Raw genomic sequence first — 27,946 nt, 5'->3', positions numbered from 1 at the left:
TAGATAATGCTGTTCCCTAGGCTATCATCAGAATTACAATCTTGACTATCATCCCTATGGATGTATTGAACTTCCATAATTTCTAGATCACATGACCAAAGCCTGGGAATTATAGGAATCCAAATTTAAAAAACATTTGAAAAATACTAATTTGGAGAAGGCTGTACAGGTGAAACTCGAAAAATTAGAATATCATGCAAAGGTTCATTTATTTCAGTAATGCAACTTAAAAGGGGAAACTAATATATGAAATAGACTCATTACATGCAAAGCAAGATAGTTCAAGCCGTGATTTGTCATAATTGTGATGATTATGGTGTACACCTCATGAAAACCCCAAATCCACAATCTCAGAAAATTAGAATATTACATGCAATAAAACAAGTAGTGTACATAGAACAATATCAGACCTCTGAAAAGTATAAGCATGCATATGTACTCAGTACTTGGTTTGGGCCCCTTTTGCAGCAATTACTGCCTCAATGCGGCATGGCATGCAAGCTATCAGCCTGTGGCACTGCTGAGGTGTTATGGAAGACCAGGATGCTTTAATAGCGGCCTTGAGCTCTTCTGCATTGTTCGGTCTCTTGTCTCTCATCTTTCTCTTGGCAATGCCCCATAGATTCTCTATGGGGTTCAGGTCAGGCGAGTTTGCTGGCCAATCAAGCACAGTAATCCCACGGTCATTGAACCAGGTTTTGATGCTTTTGGCAGTGTGGGCAGGTGCCAAGTCCTGCTGGAAAATGAAGTCAGCATCCCCATAAAGCTCATCTGCAGAAGGAAGCATGAAGTGCTCCAAAATCTCCTGGTAGACGGCTGCGTTGACCCTGGACTTAATGAAGCACAGTGGACCAACAACAGCAGATGACATGGCTCTCCAAATCAACACAGACTGTGGAAACTTCACACTGGACTTCAAGCATCTTGCAGTGTGTGCCTCTCCATTCTTCCTCCAGACTCTGGGTCCTTGGTTTCCAAATGAGATGCAAAAGTTGCTCTCATCAGAAAAGAGGACTTTGGACCACTGAGCAACAGACCAGGTCTGTTTTTCTTTGGCCCAGGTAAGACGCTTCTGACGTTGTTTGTTGTTCAGGAGTGGCTTGACAAGAGGAATACGACATTTGAAGCCCATGTCCAGGATCCGTCTGTGTGTGGTGGCTCTTGATGCACTGACTCCAGCCTCAGTCCACTCCTTGTGAAAGTCCCCAGCACTTTTGAATGGCCTTTTCTTGACAATTCTCTCCAGGCTGCGGTCATCCCTGCTGCTTGTGCACCTTTTACTTCCACACTTTTCCCTTCCACATAACTTTCTATTAATGTGCTTTGATACAGCACTTTGGGAACATCCAACTTCTTTTGCAATTACCTTTTGAGGCTTTCCCTCATGGAGGGTGTCAATGATGGTTTTCTGCACAACTGTCAGGTCAGCAGTCTTCCCCATGATTGTGATTCCTCCTGAACCAGACTGAGAGACCATTTAAAGGCTCAGGAACCCTTTGCAGGTGTTATGGCTTAATTAGTTGATTAGAGTGGAACACTTTGAGCCTAGAATATTGCACCTTTTCACAATATTCTAGTTTTCTGAGATTGTGGATTTGGGGTTTTCATGAGCTGTAAGCCATAATCATCACAATTATGACAAATCACGGCTTGAACTATCTTGCTTTGCATGTAATGAGTCTATCTCATATGTTAGTTTCCCCTTTTAAGTTGCATTACTGAAATAAATGAACTTTTGCACGATATTCTAATTTTTTGAGTTTCACCTGTATTTCAGGAGAAAAGTTTGTCCATGTACATAGCTCAAGTCAGCAGTCCTTAGACTGTCTTTAATTAGTGATTCAAAAATCCTCTGCCTCAATCAGGTATTTATATCTCCTATTGTTATTACTTGTAAAGGTGCCAGTGGTCACCATCATATCTAAAGTCTGCTTTCTATTAGAATAGAAATGAAAGGTTTTAGAGGAAGCAACACTTAGTATTGAAGTGAAAGTTGATGTTACTTTTGCTTTTGTTTTGCCTTTGGAATACTCAGATTTTCTTTTTGCAAAGCATACTGTTAAAATTCACTGATTTTAAATTTTGGAAAGATGATTTTGGATTATCTCCAGTCCTAAATAAGAATAGAGCAACTGAAAAATCAGCATTTACTGTTTCTCCTTTTCAGGCTTTGTTCCTGAAAGAAAAGAACAGAATAGCATAGCAAATCTAGACAGAGGTATATATAAATACAGACATCACTATATGCATCACTAGATATATCTATTCTACTTTAGGGCATGCCAGAGGTTTGCACTGATACATGGTGCTTGTGTTGTGCTTCCATGCATAATTGCTAACATGCTTCAATTTAGTTTACAATTTATATATTAGTTTGTTGCTAAAATTTCTAGGCCACTCTACTGCCAATGATTCAGAGCTCCGTGCATACAGAGAAAGTTATTGCACAATCAATAATCTCTCTATAATTTGCTTGGGGCATGGGCATCTTGTGCAGTCTTGCACATAGATTTCAGTGGACCTGACTGGGAGAAAGCTAATTTGAATCAATTAGTTGTTCAGTTTAACAGGTGGGCGATAAAATGCATTTTTACTGGAAACCATGAAACCAACCAAATTGGGTAGGGATAAAATTAATAGACTTTTTGTTCTGTATTTTAAAGAATATGTGGTTAGTTGAGAATATCACCAAACCCTTTAAAAACTTTCACGTCGATCAAAAATCAAATCAAAAGAAAAAAAGATCAATATTCTCAGTTTGTAGGGGAAATTAAGGCAAAATGGATATCTTAAGCCTCTGCAGGTTATGGGTGTGTATGTGTATATGTATATGTATATGTATATGTATATGTATATGTATATGTATATGTATATGTATATGTATATGGGGCAGGAAGTTATTTGAAGACCCTAGACCAAAAAAGCTTCCTTACCTTTTCAAAAACTGTTTGTACCATATAGAATTCTTGTTTAGTCCCATCACTTTGAAAAAGTGTTTTTGAATTCTGCTGCCTAATCATGTCTTGGAAGCATAGCAGAAAATGTTTGCAAGCATTGTTTTCTTCTCCTCTGGGTTAATTTGTTCTCTAAGAAGTTTCTTCAAGGCAGATGTCACATTCAGGTTCAAGCCTGCTATAACCATCATCCCCATTCAGTTTACATTCAGGATTTTCCTACTTTTATTGAGCTACAGGAGCTGCTCTGTCATTTTGTTGGAGCTTGTAATAATTACTCTAAACCTGATTATTATACCCCTGATGTGTTTGACATCACTATCTAGGTATCTGAGTATCCATGTACCAAACCTTTCCTTCGGCAGACATCTATTCCTACAATGAACACATTTATTGGATGGCAGAGAGTCCTGCTGTGGAGTTCAAGTTCAAGTTCAGGCAGTAGAGGACTGAATATATCAGGTCATTCAAAATATTACTCATACACAAGTTCTTATTGAAATGTTTAAGACAGCAAGTTTTCCTGAGTGAGCCTTCAACTCCCTACGACATTAAAAATATTTATAAGATAAAGCAGGAAGGATTCTATTTCTTATTCCAACATCCTCTGCCTAATTCTAGAATAATGGAGGCATCACAGTCATGACCAACAATATTCTCTACCCATAGATCAGGCAGAAAAATTGGATTGTCATGGGGACAAGGTATACTCTGTGAAGACACTCCTTCCATACTAGCAAGCTGTCAAGCTTGCATAGCAATATGTCATGTCTTGCTGCCAAACACATTCCTCTCTTACTTGCCAGACGACAAGAGGTAAATACTTTTTCCAGATGTAGCACATTTTGCAAAACAGGAATTAAACACTTGACAGTTTATGTCACCATCCAGTATTGTCAAATGTTCTGCTTCAAGCAAAAGGGGAGCTGTTGCTTGAAGCAGGCAGATAAACTCCATGGAAAGGATTTCATGCAGATTACTTTAATTCATCAGGCATTCTCTAAACATTAACTCACAGTTACTGGAGAGATTCTTCTGAAGCACATTTCGTAATCTTATCCCATCATGTAGTTAAAAAGAGGTAGTCTTTCCCATGTTGAATGGAACAAAAAGCCCATGGATCTCGTGGCTGGAATTCATGAAAGACATGCAGCTCTGCACATAGGCAGGAAACCCAGGTATCCAAATGGAAGTTCCTCCCAGTGGCCAATCCAAAACACAGATGTGACCAAGTAATTTAAAACTACATTATCCAAGAGGCTATCCCTTAAGGAGACAGTTCTTACTCCTAATATAGCTGCTTGCTCTAACCAGCACACTCCACGCCTGGAATTATAAATTTCCACTATTAACTAACTATTAACTAAATAAAGGCATAGCATCAAACAATGTGGCTATGAGGTAGACACACAATATGCATAGCTCGAGGTTCAATCTTCAAGTTCGGTCTTCCTGAACAACAGTACCAGGTCAGTGATCAGTCTGGTGTAAAATCTTTTAACGAAGGACTGTGAGTCATGACATGACTCTTGTGGCTTTGTGATCTGGACTTCAACTTGGCGAACTAGTCCATCAGAGCTGGGTAGAACTTGGTGCACAAGCCCTATGGGCCACGATTTCCGATGCACGTCCTTGTCTCTTAACAAGACAAGGTCTTCTTCGAGATTAGGCTATTTGGTCTTCCATTTACGGCAATCCTGAAGGGTAGACAAATATTCTTGCTTTTAGCACTTCCAGAAGGTGTTGGCGAGCAGTTGAACTTGTCTCCATTGTTTTTTATACATATCTTTAGGAACAAATTTCCCCAATGGTGCTGGCCAGTCACCTGTCTTATGGGTTAGCAAGGTGGCCAGAGTGAGAATAGTTGGATTTTCAGGGTCTGAGGAAACTGGAACCAAAGGTTGAGCATTGATGATAGCTGCCACTTCTGCCATGAGGGTGGTGAGGATCTCATGCATCAGCGTGGGAGTCTTTGTCAACATGAAATCCAGGATTTTGCGGGCTATGCTAATCATGCGTTCCCATGCTCCTCCCATATGAGATGCATGGGGAGGGTTAAATGTCCATACACAGTTTTGGGCCTTTAGATATTCATCAATTACTGAATTGGGGCGAGTGCGTTCATCAATCTGTAATTCCTTGCAGGCTCCTATAAAGTTAGTTATGCGATCACATCTAAATACCTTAACTGGGCTTCTGTAGGCTTGGAACCCTCTTAGAGCGTTGATTAAGCAGGAGGTGTGAACAGCTCGATGAACAGCTCGAATGCTGAGACATGTGAAGAGGACAGCCCAACGTTTGTGTTGTGATTCCGTGCCAGCCTGTGCTCCCAACAGCTGAGTCCAATGGATCTGAGGAGGAGGAGGAGGGGTTTGGAGAGCCTTCGGAGTCGGAGGGAGGCTCTGAGGCATTACAGGACTCACAGTCAGAGGAAGAGCCGGGCCCCTCCAATCATGTTCTGTATGAGGCTCAGCTGTGTGAGGAGGATGACTCGGACTCTGAGGCTTCACAAATGAATGTATTTAGAGACACTCAAAGTAGAAGGCAGCTTAGCAGATCAGATCAGAAAAAAACTATGCAGCAACTCAGCAAAAGGAAGAGAAGGCATTGAGAAGCCATGCCTTGGGGCTGCTAATAAAAGGGGAAGGTGTGGGCGGTGCTGGTTGCTGAAGGCAACCGTTTGTAGAACTCCAAAGGAAATCCTGGTCTGTTTGTGTTCTTGCTGAACTTCTTGTTTAACTCTTGTTTTTGCTGTTTGAACCATTTATTTGCTAAGGAAAATATTCTGCTGTTTTTGGACTTAAATATTAAAACTGTATATAAATAAAAGGGTTGGGTTTTTCCAGCCTATTGATTAAAAGAAAAGGGATTGTCCTTGACACGCAAACAAGGACGGTCGTAGGCTGGAACAGAACAGTTTGCTATTAGCTCGACCACCTCTGGTCCAACAGACAGTCACAGACCAAGGGCCAAAGATGTCTAGGCCTATGTTGGTAAATGGCGGTCCGAGACTAAGGTGCTCGGGTGGCAGGTCAGCCATCAACTGGTGTTGTGTCACATCCCATTGTTTGCAACAATGCAGGCACCTGTACAAGACAGTAGCAATGCACCTTTTGGCTCCCACGATCCAGAGTCCAGCAGCTCTAATGGCACCTTCTGTGAAGTGCCGGCCTTGATAGTGGATGGCTTTGTGGTAGTGTTGGACCAGCAGGTGCGTTACATGTTGACAAGCGGGAAGGATGACAGGGTGCTTGATGTTTGGGGCTATTTTAGCTTTATCTAGACGCCCTCCTACTCAAAGTAAGTCATAGCTATCAAGGAACGGGTTCAACATCAGCAGTGAACTAGACCCCGGCATAAGCTTCGTAGCTTTCAGACACTCGAATACTACTGGGTTTGCATCTTGTTGCACACTTCGTAGAAGAAATAATAATAATAATAATAATAATAATAATAATAATAATAATAATAATAATAATAATAATAATAATAATAATAATATAATAAAGTTGGAAGTGACCTTGGAGGTCATCTAGTCCAACCCCCTGCTCAGGCAGGAAACCCTATACCATTTCAGACAAATGGCTGTCCAGTCTCTTCTTAAAAACTTCTAGTGTTGGAACATTCACAGCTTCTGAAGGCAGGTTGTTCCACTGGTTAATTGTTCTAACTGTCAGGAAGTTTCTCCTTAGTTCTAGGTTGCTTATCTCCTTGGTTAGTTTCCATCCATTGCTTCTTGTCCTGCCTTTGGGCACTTTGGAGAATAGCTTGAGTCCCTCCTCTTTGTGGCAGCCCCTGAGATATTGGAACACTGCTATCAGGTCACCCCTAGTCCTTCTCTGCATTAAACTAAACATACCCAATTCCAGCAGCCGTTCCTTATATGTTTTAGTCTCCAGTCCCCTAATCATCTTTGTTGCTCTTCTTTGTACTCTTTCTAGAGTCTCAACATCTTTTTTACTTCGTGTTGACCAAAACTGGATGCAGTATTCCAAGTGTGGCCTTACCAAGGCATTGTAAAGTGGTATTAATACTTTACGTGATCTTGATTCTATTCCTCGGTTAATGCAGCCTAGCACTGTGGTGGTTTTTTTTTGGCAGCTGCAGCACACTGCTGACTCATATTTAAGTGATTGTCCACTAGAATCCCTCTCTTGTCTTGGAGATAGCTGTCTGGGAAGCTTATCTCACAATGCAGAAAACGGACCATCACCGCTATGCCCAATACAAGAAGGCTCCATCTGGAGAAGCGTTCAAAGCAAGCTGGTTCTAGCAAATGGTTAGGGGGCAGTTTCTCCGTCTCCTTGACCATTGTTGACAAGCAGATGGCCTGGACTCATTTTCTTGTCCTGTCTGAGCAATTTCCTGGGTACCTGAGGTCGAACATAGGTATCTTGATCTGGGTTTAGAAGCTCATGATGTTCTGCTCTCTGTGATGTCAGGCTGTCTGGACGAGCCAAGAACTCAGGACCCTTTAGCCAGATCAATTCTGCCAACTGTGATTCAGGAATGGACCATGTAGCCTGGTCCAGTGGATTCTGATCTGTTGGCACATACCACCACTGCTCAGGACTTGAAGATCTTCTGATCCTTTCCACTCTATTGCTTACATAGATGTAGAAGCGTCTGCTTTGGTTGTGAATGTAGCCCAACACCACCTTGCTGTCTGTATAGAAGGTGGTGGATTGTAGCTCAAGGTCTATCATTTTCGTTATCAGGTCTGTGAGTTCTACAGTCAAAATGGCACCGCAGAGTTCCAACCTTGGTACGGTGTGACCTTGTTGTGGTGCCAGTTTTGCCTTTCCCATGATGAAACCAACGTGAATGTTGCTCTCCCTGCTGTAGACTCTGATGTATCCCACAGCTGCTATTGCCTTGGTTGACACATCTGAGAAAACATGCAACACTCTTTCTTGCAGCGGCAGGTGAAATGGGATCATACATGCGCTGCATGCGGATGCTTTGGAGACAACTTAGGGATCCATGCCACATCTCCCAGTCTTGCTTCTGTTCTGGTGGAATTGGCTCATCCCAGTCTGTGGTGCTTTGGGAGAGCGTGTGCACAAAAAGCCTCCCTTGGACTGTTACAGGTGCAGCAAACCCTAAAAGGTCGAACAAGCTATTCACTGTTTACAAAACTCTTATTGTGAAGACGGTGTTCTGTGCTGGAGCTCTAAAGGTGAAGACATCTTTCTTCAAGTCCCAACACAGATCGAGACTGTGTTGGATAAGACGGGCATCGGTGCCAAAATCAAGGTCTCCTGTAAACTCTTAGCATGATCTTCAGGATTGAAGGCTTCCAAAACTTCTTCACTGTTGGATGCAATTTTGTGCAGCCTAAGGTTGGCTGCCGCTAGCATCTGGCACGTCCTTTTTAATAGGCCTATGGCTTCTACTGGAGTGGGTACAGATTTTAGGCCATCATCAACGTAGAAATCCAGTTCTACGAAGCATCTGGCGTCTGCACCGTATTTGGCTTCACCTACACTAGCGGTGTGTTGCAGACCGTAATTAGCGATGGCAGGGGAAGAACCATTCCCAAAGACGTGCACTTGCATTCTGTACTTTGTTATCTGTTGGTTGTGCTGTTCATCGCGGAACCACAGGTAATTGCGATGATCTTCCCTGACGTAAAATGAATAAAACATTTGTTGGATATCAGCCATGACTGCTATAGCTTCCTTTCTGAAGCGGATGAGCACACTGAGCAGACTGTTGGTGAGATCAGGCCCTGTAGGAAGGACTTTGTTCAAAGAGATGCCTTGGAACTGAACACTGGCATCGAAGACTACTTGTATCTGACCTGGCTTTTGTGGATAGTACACTCCAAAGAATGGTAGATACCAGCATTCTTCATCTTTCCTCAGGGGTGGGGCAAGCTCGGTGTGTCCGCTCTGGATCATCTTATACATGAACTCCACTAGATGAACTTTCATTTCGGGCTTCCTATTCAGGATTCTCCTCAGACTGTTGAGGTGAGAGAGAGCTTGCTCATAGTTGTTCGGCAGGCGCTGCCTGGGTATGCAAAAGGGTAGTGGGGCTACCCAGCTCCCGGTGGCATCCTGTAGAAATTCCTTATTCATGAGCTGCAGAAATTCTTTGTCCTCTATCAACAAGGCCAAGTCATTATCATCTTTGCTGGTCTGGAACACTGTCGTTCCTAAAACGGGTTTAATTGTCGAAAGCGTGAACTGTTCTTGGCATGGTTTCAAGTGGGATGCTCTCCTATTACTAAGAATGGAAGTTGCTAAGACATTCACCTGGGTTGGAGCTTGCAGCCAATTGACACAGACCGTTCCTGAGATGACCCATCCAAGTTCCATCTTCAGGGCAATTGGGAAGCCTATTGGGCCTCTGACCATTCCATGACAAGCAAAGGTATCAGGGGCATCTACTCCCAACAGAAGCAGGATTTCAGTTTCAGGGTCTAGGGCAGGAAAGTGATTGGCCATGCGCATCAGGTGAGGTATGGTGCTTGCTACTTCTGGTGTTGAAATCTGACTGCGATTATCTGGTAAGGCATCCCATTCTAGCAATGGCGGCAGTGGGAACCATGAACTCCCATTTAATGACTCTATGCAGAGTCCAGTGACTTTCCTCCCCACCGTGCTCTGGGGCCCAGTGCACATTGATACTGTGAAAGGCGTTTCCTCACTTTAGACACCAAAGAGATCAAAGAATGCTGACCTAGCTCATGAACAATTGCTTTGTGTATCCATTATTACATACATCTTCACGGCTTCTTCTGGGCATCTGGTGGGGTAGAGTTTAGCTAAGCAGATCTGGTGGCATGAACGAGGGAATGGTGAGTCACCACATACTGATGTGCAATTGACACGGTCGCCTTTGGGTGCGCTTTGGAGCCATGTTGAGGGTCCTTGGTCGAAGGTGGAGTAGAAGTTGCTCATTGTAGCTGCTCAGAGTCTAAATACAGGGCTCCTGGGTGCTTGTCACTCTTGCATAGGTGGCATTTCACCTTAGTTGCACAAGCTTTGGCCATGTGTTCCATAGACTCACAGCATTTGTAGCAGACCTTGTACTCCCTGATCAAAGCGTTTCTTTTGTCCAGGGACTTCTTTCCAAATTCACTGCACTTATTCAGAGAATGTGAGGACTTATGGAATGGACAGATCAGGTCTTTCTTTGTTTGCAGAGGTTTAGATTGAGCTTTCTTCGACAATTGCTTATCTGAATTCTTCGTGGTCAAGGTAGCAACCTCTGTTTTATGCACGGATACAAGGGTTTTTCCCTTTGCAGTTTGCAATGGACCCTTGGTTGAGCCAGAGTTCTGACTGGCCTTTTTGGCAGCTGGAAACTATTTTTCTCTGATGCTGAGGTTTTGAGGGTTATTGCACAGCTTCGTTTGGTGGGCAACAAATTCTTCAAGAAAAGCAAGGGGGGGGGTCTTTGCCTCGGTTCTTTGCCTGGTAAGCATCAGATAACTCGATCCATTTTTCACTTAACTGCTGTGGTAGTTTTTGAATGATAGGCTTTTGAGTCCTGAACTGCTCAAGACAGATAAGTCCCGGCAAGGTGGGATCTTCTTGTGCTGTCTGCAGTTGTGTAAGGAGGGCAGAGAATTTCCACAGCTTGCGCGGTTCACTTCATAGTAAAACTCAGAATCTACATAATCCTCCATGCAGTGGCTGCAACTATAGTTGTTTGCTTTATCTTTCTTTGGAAGGGCTCCCAACAGGATGATGCTTCTGATGCATTTTCCCTTGTGACCTCCTCTGATACGGTTCCACCATGTATTAAATAATTCATCCATTGGGAACTGATTTCAGTCAAACTTATTGGATGAAATATCTCCAATGCTTGTGCACATCCTTACTGCTAGTTTTTTGGTGACTAGATAGGAAATTCAGTTCTCATACCTTTTCATTCAAGGTGCTTGATTTGGTATGAAGCCTCATGAAACATTCATTAATTTGGAAGGCACTCACAGGCTACCAAAGCTGTTTCCATAGCTTGTCCAGCTTATTTTGGGCAGTTTTACAGTGGTCTAGTTCATGAACAAGCAGGTTTGAAATCTGTCCCACTTTGGTACTGTTACAGATTTGGCATTGGTACAGTTGCAAGAAAAAGTATGTGAACCCTTCGGGATTACGTGGAGTTTTGCATGAATTGGCCATAAAATGCGCTCTAAACATCATGTAAGTCACAACAATATAAAAACACAGTCTGCTTAAAATAATACTACACAAACATTAGCTGTTGTCATGTTTTAATTGAACATAAGATGGAAACATTCACAGTGCAGGATGGAAAAAGTATGTGAACCCCTAGCCTAATGACTTCTCCAAGAGCTAATTGGAGCCAGGAGTGAGCCAACCTTGACTCCAACCAGTGTGATGATATTGGATGTGTTGCTGACAGCTGTCCTGCCCTTTAAAAACACACACCTGTTTTGGGTTTACTGGTCTCAAGAAGCACGATCAAGAATTGTTGACTTGCATGAAGCTGGAAAGGGTTACAAAAGTATCTCCAAAAGCCTTGATGTTCATGTGTCCATGGTAAGACAGACTGTCTACAAATGGAGAAAGTTTAGCACTGTTGCTACTCTCCCTAGGCGTGGTTGTCCTGTAAAAAGGACTGCAAGAGCACAGCGCATAATGCTTAATGAGGTAAAGAAGAATCCTAGACTGTCAGCTAAAGACCTACAGAAATCTCTGGCACATGCTAACATTTTTGTTGACACATCTACAATAAGGAAAACATTAAACAAGAATGGAGTACATGGGACGACACCACGGAGGAAGCCATTGCTGTCCAAAAAAATATTGCAGCATGTTTGAAGTTTGCAAAAGAGCACCTGGATGTTCCACAGCACTACTGGCAAAATATACTGTGGACAGATGAAACCAAAATTGAGTTGTTTGGGAAAAACACACAACACTATGTGTGGAGAAAAAAAGGCACAGCACACCAACATCAAAACCTCATCCCCACTGTAAAACATGGCAAAGGGAGCATCATGGTTTGGGGCTGCTTTGCTGCCTCAGGGCCTGGACGGATTGTCATTGATGGGAAAATGAATTCCAGAGTTTATCAGGACATTTTGCAGGAAAACGTACGACCATCTGTCCGCCAACTGAAGCTCCGCAGAGGATGGGTGATGCAACAGGACAATGACCCAAAGCATACAAGTAATTCAACAAAACAATGGCTTCAACAGAACAGAATACGCCTTCTGGAGTGGCCCAGTCAGAGTCCTGACCTCAACCCGATTGAAATGCTGTGGCATGACCTTAAGAGAGCGATTCACACCAGACATCCCAAGAATATTGCTACACTGAAACAGTTTTGTGAAGAGGAGTGGTCCAAAATTACTCCAGATCATTGTGCAGGTCTGATCTGCAACTACAGGAAACATTTGGTTGAGGTTATTGCTGCCAAAGGAGGGTCAACCAGTTATTAAGTCCAAAGGTTCACATACTTTTTCCACCCTGCACTGTGAATGTTTCCATCTTATGTTCAATTAAAACATGACATCAGCTAATGTTTGTGTAGTATTATTTTAAGCAGACTGTTTTTTCTATTGTTGTGACTTACATGACGTTTAGAGCGCATTTTATGGCCAATTCATGCAAAACTCCACGTAATCCCAAAGGGTTCACATACTTTTTCTTGCAACTGTATATCTGTCAGTACATCTTCATCCTAGCAATCCATATGCCTGGAAGTGACAACTCTTCCCTGACCCGCTCAGCCTTATCTAAAAAATCTCTAGCCAGAAATAGAACTTCAGTCTGTAAGGGGTGAGATTTCATTCCTGTATAGCCTTTGTTATTTTAGGTATACACCGTTTTAATTCTTATTTCTTTCTTTCCCTTCAGATTTTTGCAAAATAGAATAATGGTGGAAATGGTAGCAGCATTGAGTAAATATTTAGCATCATAAATTTATTGCTTAATTTTTTCAGACACATAGCCCTTGTTAGTGATTACATAAATAAATCAAATCCTTTGCTTTGTATAAAAATCTTCATTGGGATTGACATCTAGAGAGCTCAGCAGCAGTTCTGAATTTCAAATGCTAGGTTGATGTTGCCTCAAATGACAATAGAGGATGAGCAAGCTGCCTCATCAGCATTCTGGCTGCATCTCTCATGCTTGGTAGTCAAACAGGGCATCAGCTGCTGTGAAATTGCCACATCATCTGTTATAAATGGCACAGCGTAATCATTTCTCCATTACTTTGTACGTGGCTTCATCAGACATAGAAGGGGAGAGGTTGGGACATAAATCTGCATGGCTGAATTGGTTACCTAAGTTATTATGTTCCTAAAACATGTCTGCTTCTTGAAAAAGATCAGAACTAATTCAAAATACTGCTGAGTTTTTCTGCATTGATTTCTCTTGGAGAAAACTGTAAAGCAAATGGCAGAGATACTGTAGAGATAACAGAGAAAGGTTGCTGGATGTCAGCCTCATATGCAATTCTTCATTGTGATCTCTCTATATTAGTCAAAATATTCCGAAAGTTTTTTAGCTGAGATTTTTGGTGAGCAATATACCTCCATCTAATCCTTATGAATGTTTAAAGGAGCACTTAGCACCCACTTCTCTTTTTGATCATTGTTGTGGATGCCTCTTCCTCAGTGTTTCATATTTCCTCACTTTCCTGCTCCCCATGACCATTTCTGTATTCCACTCATGGTGTTACTGGCTTGTGAACTTTGTTTCACTAATAATTCTCCACAGAGTTCATGACCGATGTCCATTAAATTTTGAGAAGGAAACTCAAGTTGGTTTAACTTCTATAATCAACCATCTTTCTTCCTGGAAAATTTTGAAAATGAGGTCTTATCTTTTGCTTTTAAAATGTGTTCTACCATACTGCTGTATAAAATTCTGAAATGTGCAGTTATTACTTCTGAGAATTTTCAATAAAAAAAGAATAAGTAAAATAGGCAAGCAAGTTTAGCCTTGGCATCACACTTTGGGTTTTTCTCCCTATGTTTTAAAAAGCATTTATCCTATTCTACATAGTTGGCAAAAGTTCTTTCTCTTATTTTTAAAAAATATGTATTTTGCTTTTTTTTTTAAAAAAAGGCTTGATTTCCAGTGTATTTGCCTGGTTTTAAAAAGCTTGGTTTCCCCATTTTCTGTTTCACAGTACACAATCTCACTCTGGATGCTTATACATCAATAGAAGATGCCTTTAATCACTCCAGTAATATATATGGGAATTGGGTTCTGGAGATCAAGAGTTGCAAAGACCAAATTTACTATAATTTTATTCTGTATTGCTAGTATTTCCATTAGCAATCTCAGTTGATATCTGCCAATAGAATTGTAAAAATGGAAGCCGCTGAGTAATAAGAAATAATACAAGCAAGAAAAACAAACAAATTAGAAGCAAACTTCAAGTAGGTCACTTCTACTTTCTGAGTGGTTCTCTGAAATCTATATTTGAATATTTTGATCTAGAGTTCATTTTCTCAGAACCAAAAATGCCAGACTCTGTTTTAAAAAAAACACATCCAAAAGTTTCTGTAATTCAGCAGTGAATGTATTCATGCAGTGTTCAAAACACAGCCGGATCCTAGCTTTGTACAGTAAAATTATCTGGCCTTATTCTGTATATTTTTATGATGTTTTGTGTCCTGAAGCTGTCAGATGCATTGACAACACTTTAATAGTATAGTTCTTTACAGACTATCAATACTATATTTCCAGGCCTTCCTACTTCTGAGAAACGAAGTCTCCCCAATTTGGGTTCTTAACACTGGGTTGCTAATAGAGGTAGATGATTTGACTTTGTGCATGGAAAGAACTGTGGGTGGTGGTAAAAAAAATCTTGTTCTGAAAATGTCAGTGTATGTTAGAGTATAAATTAGAGGCTTCTGATGAATTTAATGTAAAGAGTTATTGTGCTATGTCTAACTCCATAAAAGGACTTTAGAGGGTAAAACTAAATGCCAGCTCCCAAACATGCAATTTGTTCTGTGCCTTACTTTGTGAAATCTTTGCTTTCAACACAGACTTTTTTAATAATTAAATTATTCTGCATTGGGAGAAGCTATCCTTAATTAAATTCATAGTTTCCAGCTCTTGATTCATTGAAAGTATGACTCTCCTGATTGTTTTCTAAAAAGCAAGTCAAGGTACTAAACTTCCTCTAATCTCTAATCTAAGATAAGAAGGCACACTGTCCCACTAAACCAGGGGTCTTTAAACTTGCCCCTTTTATGACTTGTGGACTTCAAATCCCAGAATTTTTTAGCCAGCATGCCTGGCTGAGGAATTCTGGGAGTTGAAGTCCACAAATCATAAAAGGGCCAAGTTTGAAGACCCCTGCACTAAACTATATCACTTGAAAATCCCTTTGAAATGATTCTTTCTAAAAGACCAGATGGAATTGAAGACAACTATACCAGAACAAACATGGGGATCTGGGAGATCAAGGTGACTTAATGATTATAAATGGGACAGACCTCTTAGAAAATTAGCAACTAGATGGTTTCCTTTAATCTACATAATATACACAAGAATGAAGAGAGACATATCTGATGATTTAAAAGCATTGATAGGGAAACCTACCTGGCAAAAGAAGAAAGCTAGAATTAGGTTGAAAAACTGGGGGCCCCTGATTTATTAGAGAGGATCCTAAACTGTCAGTTAGTGGGCTAAAGGGAGATTTTGAAATAAAAGGAAATTTGAGTACTAGATTTAAAATAGTCAGAAAATAGTAAAAAACGGGATTAATTGGTTGAATATTGAAGGTTTAGATTAACAGGGAAATTTAAATTAACTATAAGAAAATAGGTTTGCATTTTTGATTAGCCCAGTGTATATAGATGATAAGGGACACAGTGGCTCAGTGGGTTAGGATGCTGAGCTTGTCGATCAGAAGGTCAGCAGTTTGGCGGGTTGAATCCCGAGTGCCGCGTAACAGAGTGAGCACCTGTTACTCGTCCCAGCTTCTGCCAACCTAGCAGTTTGAAAGCACGTAAAAATGCAAGTAGAAAAATAGGGACCACTACGGTGGGAAGGTAACAGCATTCCGTGAGCCTTTGGCATCTAGTCATACCAGTCACATGACCACGGAGACGTCCTCGGACAAGCGCTGGCTCTTCGGCTTTGAAACGGAGATGAGCACTGGCCCCTAGAGTTGGAAACGACTAGCACGCATGTGCGGGGGAATCTTTACCTTTACCTATATAGATGATGGATCTGAACTAATAAAAGATACTCTATTATTAAGGTTGTGATCTATTAGGATGGGAAGTAGAAAATGTTTATGGAATAGAATAAGAACATATTTAAGTTTTAATAGGGGTATTTTAGACATTCTATTTTTTATGAAATGAGATGAAAATTTGGGTTACTTGAAAGTTAAATACTATGGATATTAAAGGTTGAATTGGAATACTGTAATTAAAAATTAAAATTGGTAAAATTTTATAATAGGACATTGATTGTCTATCAAGAACTATTAAGATATGTATAAGCAAAAAGAAAAAAATGTATTTATAAATGTGATAATGAAATTTTTACTGAATTTTGATATAATTAGAAATTTATCAGCATAAATATGAAATAGCAAATGTTAAGGGAAACTGAGAAGAAATATTTGATGGTGTAACCTGAGATACTCACTAATGATTGTATTACTGATCTATTGTTTAACCCAATTACCACATTGCCTTCTAAAATGTTATTCTTAACCCTATAAAATCTAATAAAATCTCTTTTGTAAAAAAAAAGATGATTCTTTCTGTTTTCAGTATGCACATTTCGGAAAGCCAACAAGAATTCTTCAGAATGCTGGATGAGAAAATTGAAAAGGTAAGAGGAACGAAGAAAATAGTCAATACATTATTGTACTTGAATTGTAATACAGTTGCTTATGTATCATCGTGAAATGCGAAGTGACACAGAAATATCTAAAATGTACAACTGTAACTATGGAATCTGTAAAAAGGTGAGAATCCATTTGGGTCTTATCACTGACTTAACAAGTTTCCATTTGGTAATAGATTCCTAACCTATTATATTTTCACTTACTGATCGATTTTAGTAGAATGTAAAACCTTAATCTTAAAAAAACTTCTTTTGAGAGCAGTGCCCATTTTCACTAGAGGCAGCTCTCAAGGCCAAGACAATACAAAGACAGTCTGTACTGTAAGTAGGTACGGATAAATTTCTTAGGTGCCACAAATGGGGTTTTCACACTGGGTTGCAGAAGGATTTAAATGAGTTCCTCAGGACTAAGGGGAAAGAAATCTCTTTTCAACCTTTTCAACAAAGGTTGAACTGTAAATTGTTGCTAGATAAGAGTCCACAGAAATCAAGAGGGGTTGGACTTAGATCATGTGTAGGAACATAATGACTCTAAGCTGATGATTTGTTTAACTCAGCCTCCCCCCTTCCCCAGCTCTGCCTGTCCTTCTTCTACAAAGGCTTCTCAGCTTCTTGATCAGGTGTTACATACTTTTTTTAAAAAGCAGTTTGAAAAAACATGAAAACTCTAGAAGAGTAAGCTAGTCTGATCCAAGAGCTTTTTACGGGAGTATAAGAATTATTATTTATCTTGCCTTGACATAATGGCATATAGAGACTCTTTTCGGTAGCTCTGATAGTTCATCTTATACCTGAAAAATGGCTCAACAAGTGTAATTTTGCCCCCTCTTTTTCTTTTGATGATATTTTTGGTCTTTAACTGAAATGAAATTTTTTTTAAAAATCTGAGAACGTTTTACCTTCATCATTGATAGAAGCGTTATTACCTTAGGTAACAAAACTACTGTTCTTCATAAGAAGAACTGAAAATTATTCCCTGACATCAGCAATTACAAATTAACTTTTACCCTCAAAGCTGAAATGTTTGGTTAAATGCATTAGAGGGAGGTGGAAAATTTGGTCATTCAATAAACTTCAGGAAGCACTCTTTATAGATGATATTATCCATTAATGTAGTGCAGGGGTCCCCAAACTTGGCCGCTTTAAGACTTGTGGACTTCAACTCCCAGAATTCCTCAGCCAGCATGGGAATTGGGAATTGAAGTCCACAAGTCTTAAAGCAGCCACGTTTGAAGGCCCCTGATGTAGTGGGTATATTCATCCATATGAATAAACCATAGTTCAGCTATTTGAATTGCTGAAATGTAGGTTTCTGCATGATCCTTCCTCCAACAAAACTGCAGGTGTTTGGAATAGGAGTCTCTTTTTAAATTAAGCATATTTTAGCATATAGTTTGTGTTGTGTACTGGGTTCTGTGCTTCATTGAAGAGACGAGGCGAGTGAGTTCAGCGAGAATCATTATTTATTTGCAGGAACTGAACTGGGAAACAGGGCTGTGAGTGCAGCTATTTATACCCTGGCCTCTAGGTGGCGGTCAATAGGTTTAAACCAACTTATTGCCGCCCTAGAAGCTGCCAATGGTGGCGCTGGAGACGGGTTGTCTGAGGAGCTGGGAGCCGTTAGCCAGCTTCCCCGCTTAAGCAACCTTCCAGCAATTAACCCCACGTGATACACTTTAGTAAGACAAAGCCCAATACATTACAGTTTGACTTTTCAATTGAGGTTCATCCAGGCTGAAGTAAACTAAGACAAATTTCAGGATTATTTTCCCTTCCCTGCTTTAGAATGAATAGTAGCAAAATTCAATAGAATCTTCTAATAAAGGAATAAAATTATGCAGTTAAAAGCAGTTACTACAGGTTTATGCCAACACTGAATAACTAGCCACAGATTTCAGTAGATGCTTCTATTAACCCAAACAACTTTATTGTAGATGCCTGTACTATTAATAAAACACATTGATTACATGAAACATCTGGATACACTGCTTTTCTTTTATGTACATTGTAACAATAAAATTTGAACTGTAATAATACATGAAAGGATTTTGTAATGATAGTGATTCCACAAGCAGCAATTGCTTAACTTGTCTAGACAACACAAAAATAATAGGCGATGGAAAGAATTTGGCTGCCACTGAACGAACTGCATTAGTTCTACACAGCCTGCCCTGGGGAAAGAGGAATATGAGGGCTTGAAAAAGATTCAGGAAAATTGATGTGGGAAAATGAAAGGTTTTCATCTGGCCCAGAAGTGAAGGACCCTGGTAATGCACATTTTACTTAAAAAAAAAGCTGCCAGCCTTTTGTTCTAGACTTCTATTTATGGGAAATCTGCACTTGTATCATGTGCTCCTTTATTAGAGAGGATGGCATACAAATGGACTAAGCAAGCATGTTCAAGTTAATATTTGATGCAATATATTTTGAAAAGTATTGGCTACATGGGAACAGAACATTGGTCTTCGTGTATGGTCCCTGATTTCAGTACTCTTAAATGACCTAATACTGTCAGATTGGCATTATGATGTTTAAATAATCATAGCTGCTGTCCTTATACTCTCAAAAACTATAATGCAAATGACAAAAAAAAATGAAGGCAACCCACTTCTTCTGTTTTCCAGTATGTTAAAGAAGGAATGAGAATAAGAAAAGCTGCTTCCTCTCCATTAGGAGAAAAGGTCCATGATAAATATTTTCTCTTTCATTCCCTGTTAACTGTAATGTACCAGGATCAAATTATAATTTTCTTTGTGCATGCACACAAATTTTATTTATTTATTTATTCAATTTCTGTAGCCACCCAACTCAACCAAGAAATTCTGGGTGGCTGATTGACATTAGTTTAGTTTTAGTTTTAGTTTTATTATATTTGTATACCGCCCTTCTCCCGAAGGACATTAAACTAATAACCACTAATAAAAAATCCCTATATAAATTACAGTTGCCCCTGCTTGAGCAATAAAATGCTTGTAGCACTGGAATTTTTAGACTTTGCTGTGAGTCTCCATATCAGTATATATGTACCTGTTGAGGGCAGGGAGTGACTTTTTCTTGGCACAATATATAAACCATCCTTTACATTCTCAAAGTAAATGAGAGTGCTATCAATTTCCTAGAATTATTTCAGAGAAAAGGTTTATTAGCAGAGGAATCATAAAAGGAGCCCAATCTTTTGTTTTCACTTCTTGGCCAAATATAATCATGTTGACCATTTCTAGTGTATTTAAGATTATTTCCTCCCCAGGGTTGAGAACTCACTTATCAAGGCATGATTTTTCCATTTAATCTGCTACAAGCCAGGATACCTGTCTCCTACATTTCAAGTTGTGATGACCCAAAGAGATTAGTAGAGGATAACTTGCAACTGATTCTATTTTGTTTGTTTTCTTAGAAAAGCTCCAGACCCCCTCAATTTTAGTTCAAAGGTAGTGGTTGTTTTTATCCATAATTCTTTCATTTTCCTAAAACCTGTCAAAAGAAAAGAATACTTGGAGTTCCTTAAGAATTTGAAATAGCAATAATGTGTGTAGGAGAGAATCACAAAACTGGGCTTCTTTCATGATCTTAGCTTGGAACTGTACAGTTAAATTGGAACTGTAAGACAGGAATGTTAAAATATTAGCTTAATATTGGTTATATTGCTATAGTGCTTTTGCAGAATCACATCATGAAGTTTTGCGGTAAGAAAGGTCATGCTGGTGTCAGTGAATGCTATTTAAACAGCCTATTTAGCCAACATGGTTGGTTGGTTTGTTTTTTCAGAAGTCTTCTGTAGCTCCTGTGAAATGTTTCTTCAGTAAAATGTTGAAGGGATTGTTTAGATCCTGCTCCTGATTAAGTCAAAACACGTTCAAAATATTTGAACCGCTTAATTCTCAAATAAGCCACAGAAGGTGCTGTGGGTTTCTTCTGTTATAAATCAACATTATCTTGTGATGCAACTGAAATGTTGTAACAGTTCAGCTTTTGTCTCACATATTATAAGAATACAAGCAATGCTGAAACACAATGCTGTGTTTCGTATGCTGAGCCCAAATGGCACTGATTGATTTTTTATTTGATTGATTGATTGATTTTATTGGTGGTGAGACCTCTCCTCAAGAAGCCTGCCTTGGACCCAGCTGTGTTAAATAACTTTCGTCCAGTCTCCAACCTTCGCTTTCTTGCGAAGGTTGTTGAGAGCGTGGTGGCGCATCAGCTCCCTCTGGTTCTGGATGAAGCGGATTATCTAGACCCGTACCAATCGGGCTTCAGGCCCGGGTACAGCACGGAGACGGCATTGGTCGCTCTGGTGAATGATCTCTGGAGGGCTCGGGACAGGGGATATTCCTCTGTCCTAGTCCTATTAGACCTCTCAGCGGCTTTCGATACCATCGACCATGGTATCTTGTTGCGGTGTCTCAGGGGATTGGGAGTGGGAGGCACGGTTTTTCAGTGGTTCTCCTATCTCCTGGGACATTCGCAGTCAGTGTTGGCAGGGGGGCAGAGGTCGACCTCGAGGCCTCTCGCTTGTGGAGTCCCTCAGGGGTCGGTCCTCTCGCCTCTCCTGTTCAACATCTACATGAAACCGCTGGGTGAGATCATTCGTGGTTTTGGAGTTGGGTATCATCAGTATGCTGATGATACCCAGCTTTTTATTTCGACCCCAAACCACCCCAGTGATGCCCTCGATGTGATGTCCCGCTGCCTGGAGGCGGTTCGAGTCTGGATGGGGAGGAACAGGCTTCGACTCAACCCTGACAAGACTGAGTGGCTGTGCGTGCCGGCATCTTGGGATATTCAGGATATCCCATCTCTTTCTATGGGGGGGTGAGTTATTACCCCCCATAGATAGGGCTCGCAACTCGGGAGTCCTCCTAGACTCATAGCTTTCTTTAGAAGACCATATAGTAACTGTGACTAGGGGGGCCTTCGCCCAGGTTCGCCTGGTGCGCCAGTTGCGGCCCTATCTAGACCGGGATGCCTTGCGTACGGTCACTCACGCGCTCGTGACCTCTCATTTGGACTACTGCAACGCTCTCTACATGGGGCTGCCCTTGAGGACCACTCGGAGGCTCCAACTGGTACAGAATGCAGCCGCGAGAGTTTTGTTGGGAGTTTCCCGATACTCCCATGTTACACCTCTGCTCCGCGAGCTGCATTGGCTTCCAGTTGTCTTCCAGGTGAGATTCAAGGTGCTGGTAATGACCTACAAAGCCCTACATGGCATGGGTCCAGAATACCTTAGGGAGCACCTGCGGCCAGCATCAACTTCCCTCCGCCCAGTACGCTCCCACAGAGAGGGCCTCCTCAGGGTGCCACCGGTCAAAGAATGCCAGGGGGAGGGCGTTCTCTGTGGGCATGCCAGATTTATGGAACCATCTTCCGGTTGAGCTCCGGATGGCGCCCGACCTCCACTCTTTCCAGCGCGATCTAAAGACTTATCTGTTCGAACAAGCTGGCCTGGCCTGATGGGATGGGGTCGGGTTTTATTACTGTTTAATGTATTTTAACCTATTGTTATAGTTTTGGGCACTTTGTTTAATCTCTTTTAATTTTTGTATTTTGTCTTTTAACATGTATTGCCCTGTTCACTGCCCTGAGTCCTTCGGGAGAAGGGCGGTATACAAATAAAATTATTATTATTATTATTATTAAATTTATATGCTGCCCTTCTCCTTGAGGACTCAGGGCGGCTCACAACAATAAAAATTAAAAAACATGGAGCAAAAAATTTAAAAGAGAATTAAACAATAAATGCAAAATTACGAGACAATTTAACCCCGTAAAAAGCCTAATTAAAAAATGTAGTCAGTCCAGGCCCGCTTGTTGGAACAACCAGGTCTTCAGGTCACTGCGGAAGGACTGAAGGTCAGGGGCCGTCCGCAGCTCCAGGCGCAGTTCATTCCAGAGGGTCAGCACACCCACAGAGAAGGCTCTCCCCCTGGGGGTCGCCAGCCGACATTGCCTGGCCAACGGCACCCTGAGGAGGCCAACTCTGTGGGAGCAAACCGGGTGATGGGAGGTTGACAATGGCAGCAGGTGGTCTCGCAAGTACCCCAGGCCTAAGCCATGTAGGGCTTTAAAGGTTATTACCAGCACCTTGAATCGCACTTGGAGGGTAACTGGAAGCCAATGCAGCTCGTGCAGGAGTGGTGTAACATGGGAGTATCGAGATACTCCCATAAGCACCCGCGTGGCCGCATTTTGCACCAGTTGAAGCCTCCGGGTGTTCTTCAAGGGCAGCCCCATGTAAAGAGCATTACAGTAATCCAGGCGAGAAGTGACGAGGGCGTGGGTAACCGTGCATAGGGCATCTCGGTCCAAAAAGGGGCACAACTGGCGCACTAGGCGAACCTGTGCGAAGACCCCCCTGGTCACGGCCGTTAGATGATCTTCCAAATTAAGCTGTGAATCCAGGAGGACACCCAAGTTGCGAGCCCTTTCTGAGGGGGGCAATACCTCCCCCCATCAAAAGAGATGGAACTTGTTGGACAATACGAGATGCCGGTATCCACAGCCACTCGGTCTTGGAGGGGTTAAGCCTGAGCCTGTTCCTTCCCATCCAGACCCGCACCGCCTCCAGGCACCAGGACATCACATCAAGGGCATCACTGGGTTGGCTCGGGGTGGAGATGAACAACTGGGTATCATCCGCATATTGGTGATACCTCATCCCAAAGCCATGGATGATCTCACCCAGCGGTTTCATATAGATGTTAAACAGGAGGAGGGAGAGAACCATCCCCTGAGGCACCACACAAGTGAGGGGCCTCGGGGTAGATCTCTGTCCCCCTGCCAATACAAACTGCGAGCAGCCCGAGAGGGAGGAGGAGAACCACCGTAAAACAGTGCCTACCACTCCCAACCCCTCGAGTTGTCGCAGCAGGATACCATAATCGATGGTATCAAAAGCCGCTGAGAGGTCAAGTAGGACCAGGAAAGAGGAAGAGCCCCTGTCCCGAGCCAGCCAGAGATCATCCACCAGTGCGACCAATGCCGTTTCTGTGCTGTAGCCAGGTCTGAAACCGGACTGGTACAGGTCCAGATAGTCCGCTTCATCCAGGAATTGCGGGAGCTGACGCACCACAACACTCTCAACAACCTTCACTACAAAGCGAAGGTTGGAGACAGGATGGTAGTTATTCAATGAGGCCGGGTCCAGGGCAGGCTTCTTGGGGAGGGGCCTCACCACCACCTCTTTTAAGGCAGAGGGAAAGACACCCTCCATCAAAGAAGCATTGACAACTGCCTGGAGCCAGCCCCCTGTCACCTCCCAGGCGGCTGAAACCAGCCAGGAGGGACATGGGTCCAGTAAACAAGTTGTAGTGCTCAGTCTACGCATGATCCTGTCCACATCATCCAGAGTCACAGGGTCAAACTCACCCCAAATGGTATGATCAAGACCTGCCCTCTCCACTCCGCCAGATTCCGCCCAGTCGGAGTCCAAGCCAGTCTAGATCTGAGTGATTTTGTCCTGCAGATACTGTACAAATTCCTCAGCCCTACCCCCTGCAAGGGGTCATCACTCGGTCCCTGATTAAACAGGGAGTGGGTCACTCTAAACAGGACGGCTGGGCGGTTATCTGTGGACACAATGAGAACGGAAAAGTAGACATGCTTTGCCACTTCCATCACCACAAGGTAAAACTTAAGATAAGTTCTTGGCTGTGATCGATCAGATTCGGGTCCACTGGACCTCCAACAGCTCTCTAGGCATCTTTTCCGGCGCTTCATCTCCTGGAGCTCCTCGGTAAACCAGGGGGCCACCCGGGATCTGCACCGGGTCAGAGGCTACAAAGGCACAACTCGATCCAAGGCCCCAGCAGCCGCCCTCTCCCAGGCTTCTACTAGGGCCTCGGCAGAGTCGTGGGCAAGGGAAGCAGGAAATATCCCAAGCTCCATCGAAGCCTTTCAGGGTCCATCAGGCGCCTGGGGTGGAACCACCTGGTCAGTTCCACCTCCCAGCGGCCGGGGGGTGGCGTACTGAAAGTCTAGCCGGAGAAGAAAACGATCGGACCATGACAGGGGTTGGATGATTAAATCCTCCCTACCCAGATCATTAATCCACTGCCCAGAGATAAAAACCAGGTCGAGTGTGTGCCCTCCATTATGGGTCGGGTCCTGAATTATTTGAGTCAGTCCATGGCTGTCATGGAAGCCGTGAACTCCCGGGCCAACTCAGACGCCTCACCCACGGAAGGCAGATTGAAATCCCCCAGAACTATAAGCCTGGGGAACTCAATAGCCAACCCGGACAAGACGTCGAGAAGCTTGGGCAGGACCGATGACACGCAGCTGGGAGACAGGTACGTAATCAATAGGCCCAACTGAACTCCAGGACCCCACTTCAGAAGGAGAGACTCACACCCGCCTATCTGAGGGACAGTGGCCACTTGCAGACAAAGACTCTCCCTAATAATAATCACCACCCCCCCCCGCCCCTGCCCTGGGCCCGCAGCTGGTGAAGCACCCGGAAACCTGGTGGGCATAATTCCAAGAGAGGGACACCCCCCCTCTTGGCCCAACCAGGTCTCCATGATGCAAGCCATGTCCACGTTCTCCTCAATAAGATCCTGTATGAGGGAAGCCTTGTTTACCACGGACCTGGCGTTGATATAGACCAACCTGAGCCCAGGTTCCTGTAATCCTATGCCCCCGGGGGAGCGAGAAGAGCAATGAGGGCGGGAACAGGCCACCGCTTGAAGACAGTGGTGGCCCGTTCCCCGATTACAATAAAGCTCTCTGCTCCCACACTTTCTGCCCCTCCCAATCATTGTCGGGATAGAAAGACCCTCCTCACTCAGAGCTGCGTCCACTCCCAAACCCCTACTCCCCCCCGTGACCATCCAATGGTCTGGACTGCTGTCCGGATCGAACTCCCCCAAGTTCATTCCGGATCCCTTGGACCTCCCCCCTCCTGGATCCCCTTAAAATGTTATTTAAAAATCTTAGTAAAAATCACCTCAGGTTCCTCTTTGTGGCATGCCATCTCTCGGGGTCCCACAACCCGTCATCAAGGAAGATCTTCCGTAAAACAGATGGACACTCCTGCGAGAGGGGGGAATCTCGCAGCGAGTAATGTTCTGCTGCAGTGTACGCTGGCATGCAAAAGGGAAATGGTAACATCAGACAATGAAGGGTGCCAGCAGATGGAATCAATAAAAAGTTCAGTCAGCCTGTGGCAGATCCCAAAGCCAAAATCGTGTTAATGATCGACGGTGGCGACAGCGGAAGCCATAATAAAGGTGGCGATGACAACTCCAAAAAGGGGGCAGCCCGATGACAATAACGGCGGCCCATCGCGGCGGACCCAAAACAACAGGTTCAGCCACGATGGCAAGAACAGCTGCAGCCTCCGCAGTGGCAAAAAGGGGGGGAGGAGGCGAGTGCAACAGCAGGCACCCTGGCAACAGCAACAGCAGGCACCATGGCAACAGCAACAGCAGGCACCATAGCCACAGCAATAGTGCCACCAGGTCCACTGCGTCCGTAGAGCCAAGCTTGCCGAGTGGCGGAGGGGGGGAGCCACAATATTAAAAGCCCCTTTCCCCGACCCCCCCCGCCACAACCCAGGTCCCATAACAAAATGTACAAGCAGCTTTTGGCTCCGGTTCCAGTTCATTCGACTCAACTCCATTTGACTTGGCTCAGCAAAAAACAGTCAAGTCGGTCGGCCCCGCCCAGCCGCCGGCGTCTTCTCACCAGTGTGTGTGTTTGGATGGCCGGCTTCTCTTCCTCCGTCCTTTGCCTTTTCCAGGCATATCCCGACGGGGGAGGGTGGTAACGCTCCACCGATAGTTCAGCTGACTGGATGGGGACCAAACGATGGTAAAAAAAGTCCCATGGCCACCCAACAAAGCTGAAATCCGTTCCTCCCTAGGAGCTCAGAAACAGCAGACAGCCATCATGGTCATGCGCAGTAAGTTCCTGTGAAACTGAGATAACTTCCATTGAAGTGTAATGAAACTTCTCTAGTCCTATACTTAAAACAGAATAGCCAGTTTGAATTCCAAATTAAATGCCTAGTTCACATGCCTTCTTGCCTACTTGTTAACATCCTTATGAGTAATGTGACCTATTGAGCTTGAAAACAAAGTATATGTGTTTGGAGAGAAACAGACTTATGAGAGTCAGTGCTTGCATGTGAGAACTGCCTAACCAGGTTATGCTGAAGCAAATCATTGTTCAAGGGCATTGGTAGCATGTGCTTTACAAGCCGCAGGATCACATAGTCTGTCTCTAACTGCTCAGTTCATTAACTTTTATTGCAGTTGGCTACTATCAGATGTAGATAATTCTTCAGATTTTGTTAGTTTTCTCTTTTCTGCGGCAAAGGAATTTGGATACAGTATTGTGGCAGGATATTGTCATCCTGGACTTTCATATGACCCCACTAGTTATATAAAACTAAACAATGGGCTAAATAGTTGGGAAGGAAGTAAGGGAAGCCACAATAATGAAGGAAATTGGTAAAAGTATTAGGGAACATTTCCCCAAGCTTAAAGATTTAAATAGGACTCACCACCGAGCATGCCCCAATATGTTGTGGAAAATTGAAAATTTATCCTAACATCAACCAAGGCTAAAGAATAAGTCCTGGGAGAAAATTAAGGAAAATGAGGCAAACAGGCAAGAGATAAGCTTGACTGTAGAAATCAATTCATGAATATTATCTTAAGAAACAACGGGTATGAGATGGTTGCAAAAAAGAGACAAAAATATTGAGAATCTTAGAGAGTCACCATAGGCAACAGTTTTCTAAAATGAATAAATTAGATCCAAAAAAAGCAACTTGTAGCTTGCTGTTTGGTACAGAAGACAGGCTACTCCACTGTGTGGCAAAGCCAGATAATACAAATTGAGTGCTTCTAAGAAGAACTAAGGAGCAAACCTGACTATCATGAATCTTATTTCCAGTTTACATTAATAATCATAGAGAATGTATATGGATTTTCCATCTCCATATTCCACTGAAATATTTCAGATGTAAATTGATGCAAATTGAATAGTGAGAATATTTGAAATTCAATGTTCTCTTGGGATAGTCATAATTTAGCTTTAGCAGAAGGGTTAAATTGATCCTTGCATACCCCAGAGCTGAATGTCAGATTAAAACCTCAGTATTTTCCCTTGTATGAATAGTGGAAGAGGGTTTGCCAGAGATGTTCCTTGAATCCAGCTCTCATCAGGTATCAT

General features: G+C 42.8%; 1 protein-coding gene across 4 annotated transcripts in view; it reads left to right on the top strand.

Moving 5' to 3' along the window:
* The window catches only part of LOC308664800 (uncharacterized protein C1orf21), a 284,374-nt gene that overhangs the window by 182,968 nt on the left and 73,460 nt on the right, over positions 1-27,946 (top strand). For 3 of the 4 annotated variants that reach the window (XM_081322312.1, XM_081322313.1, XM_081322311.1), the window contains exon 5: positions 16,690-16,750. The exons of the other annotated variant lie outside the window; for it this stretch is intronic. In XM_081322312.1, coding sequence (XP_081178438.1) covers positions 16,690-16,750 — 61 coding nt within the window. The remainder of the gene's footprint in view (positions 1-16,689; positions 16,751-27,946) is intronic. 4 annotated transcript variants of the gene reach the window in all.

Source organism: Vipera berus, assembly GCF_964194415.1.
Source record: "Vipera berus genome assembly, chromosome: 3".
In the NCBI taxonomy this organism is placed as follows: Eukaryota; Metazoa; Chordata; class Lepidosauria; order Squamata; family Viperidae; genus Vipera; species Vipera berus.
The sequence above is the reverse complement of the archived record's forward strand: the minus strand, read 5'-3'. Positions and strand labels throughout refer to the sequence as shown.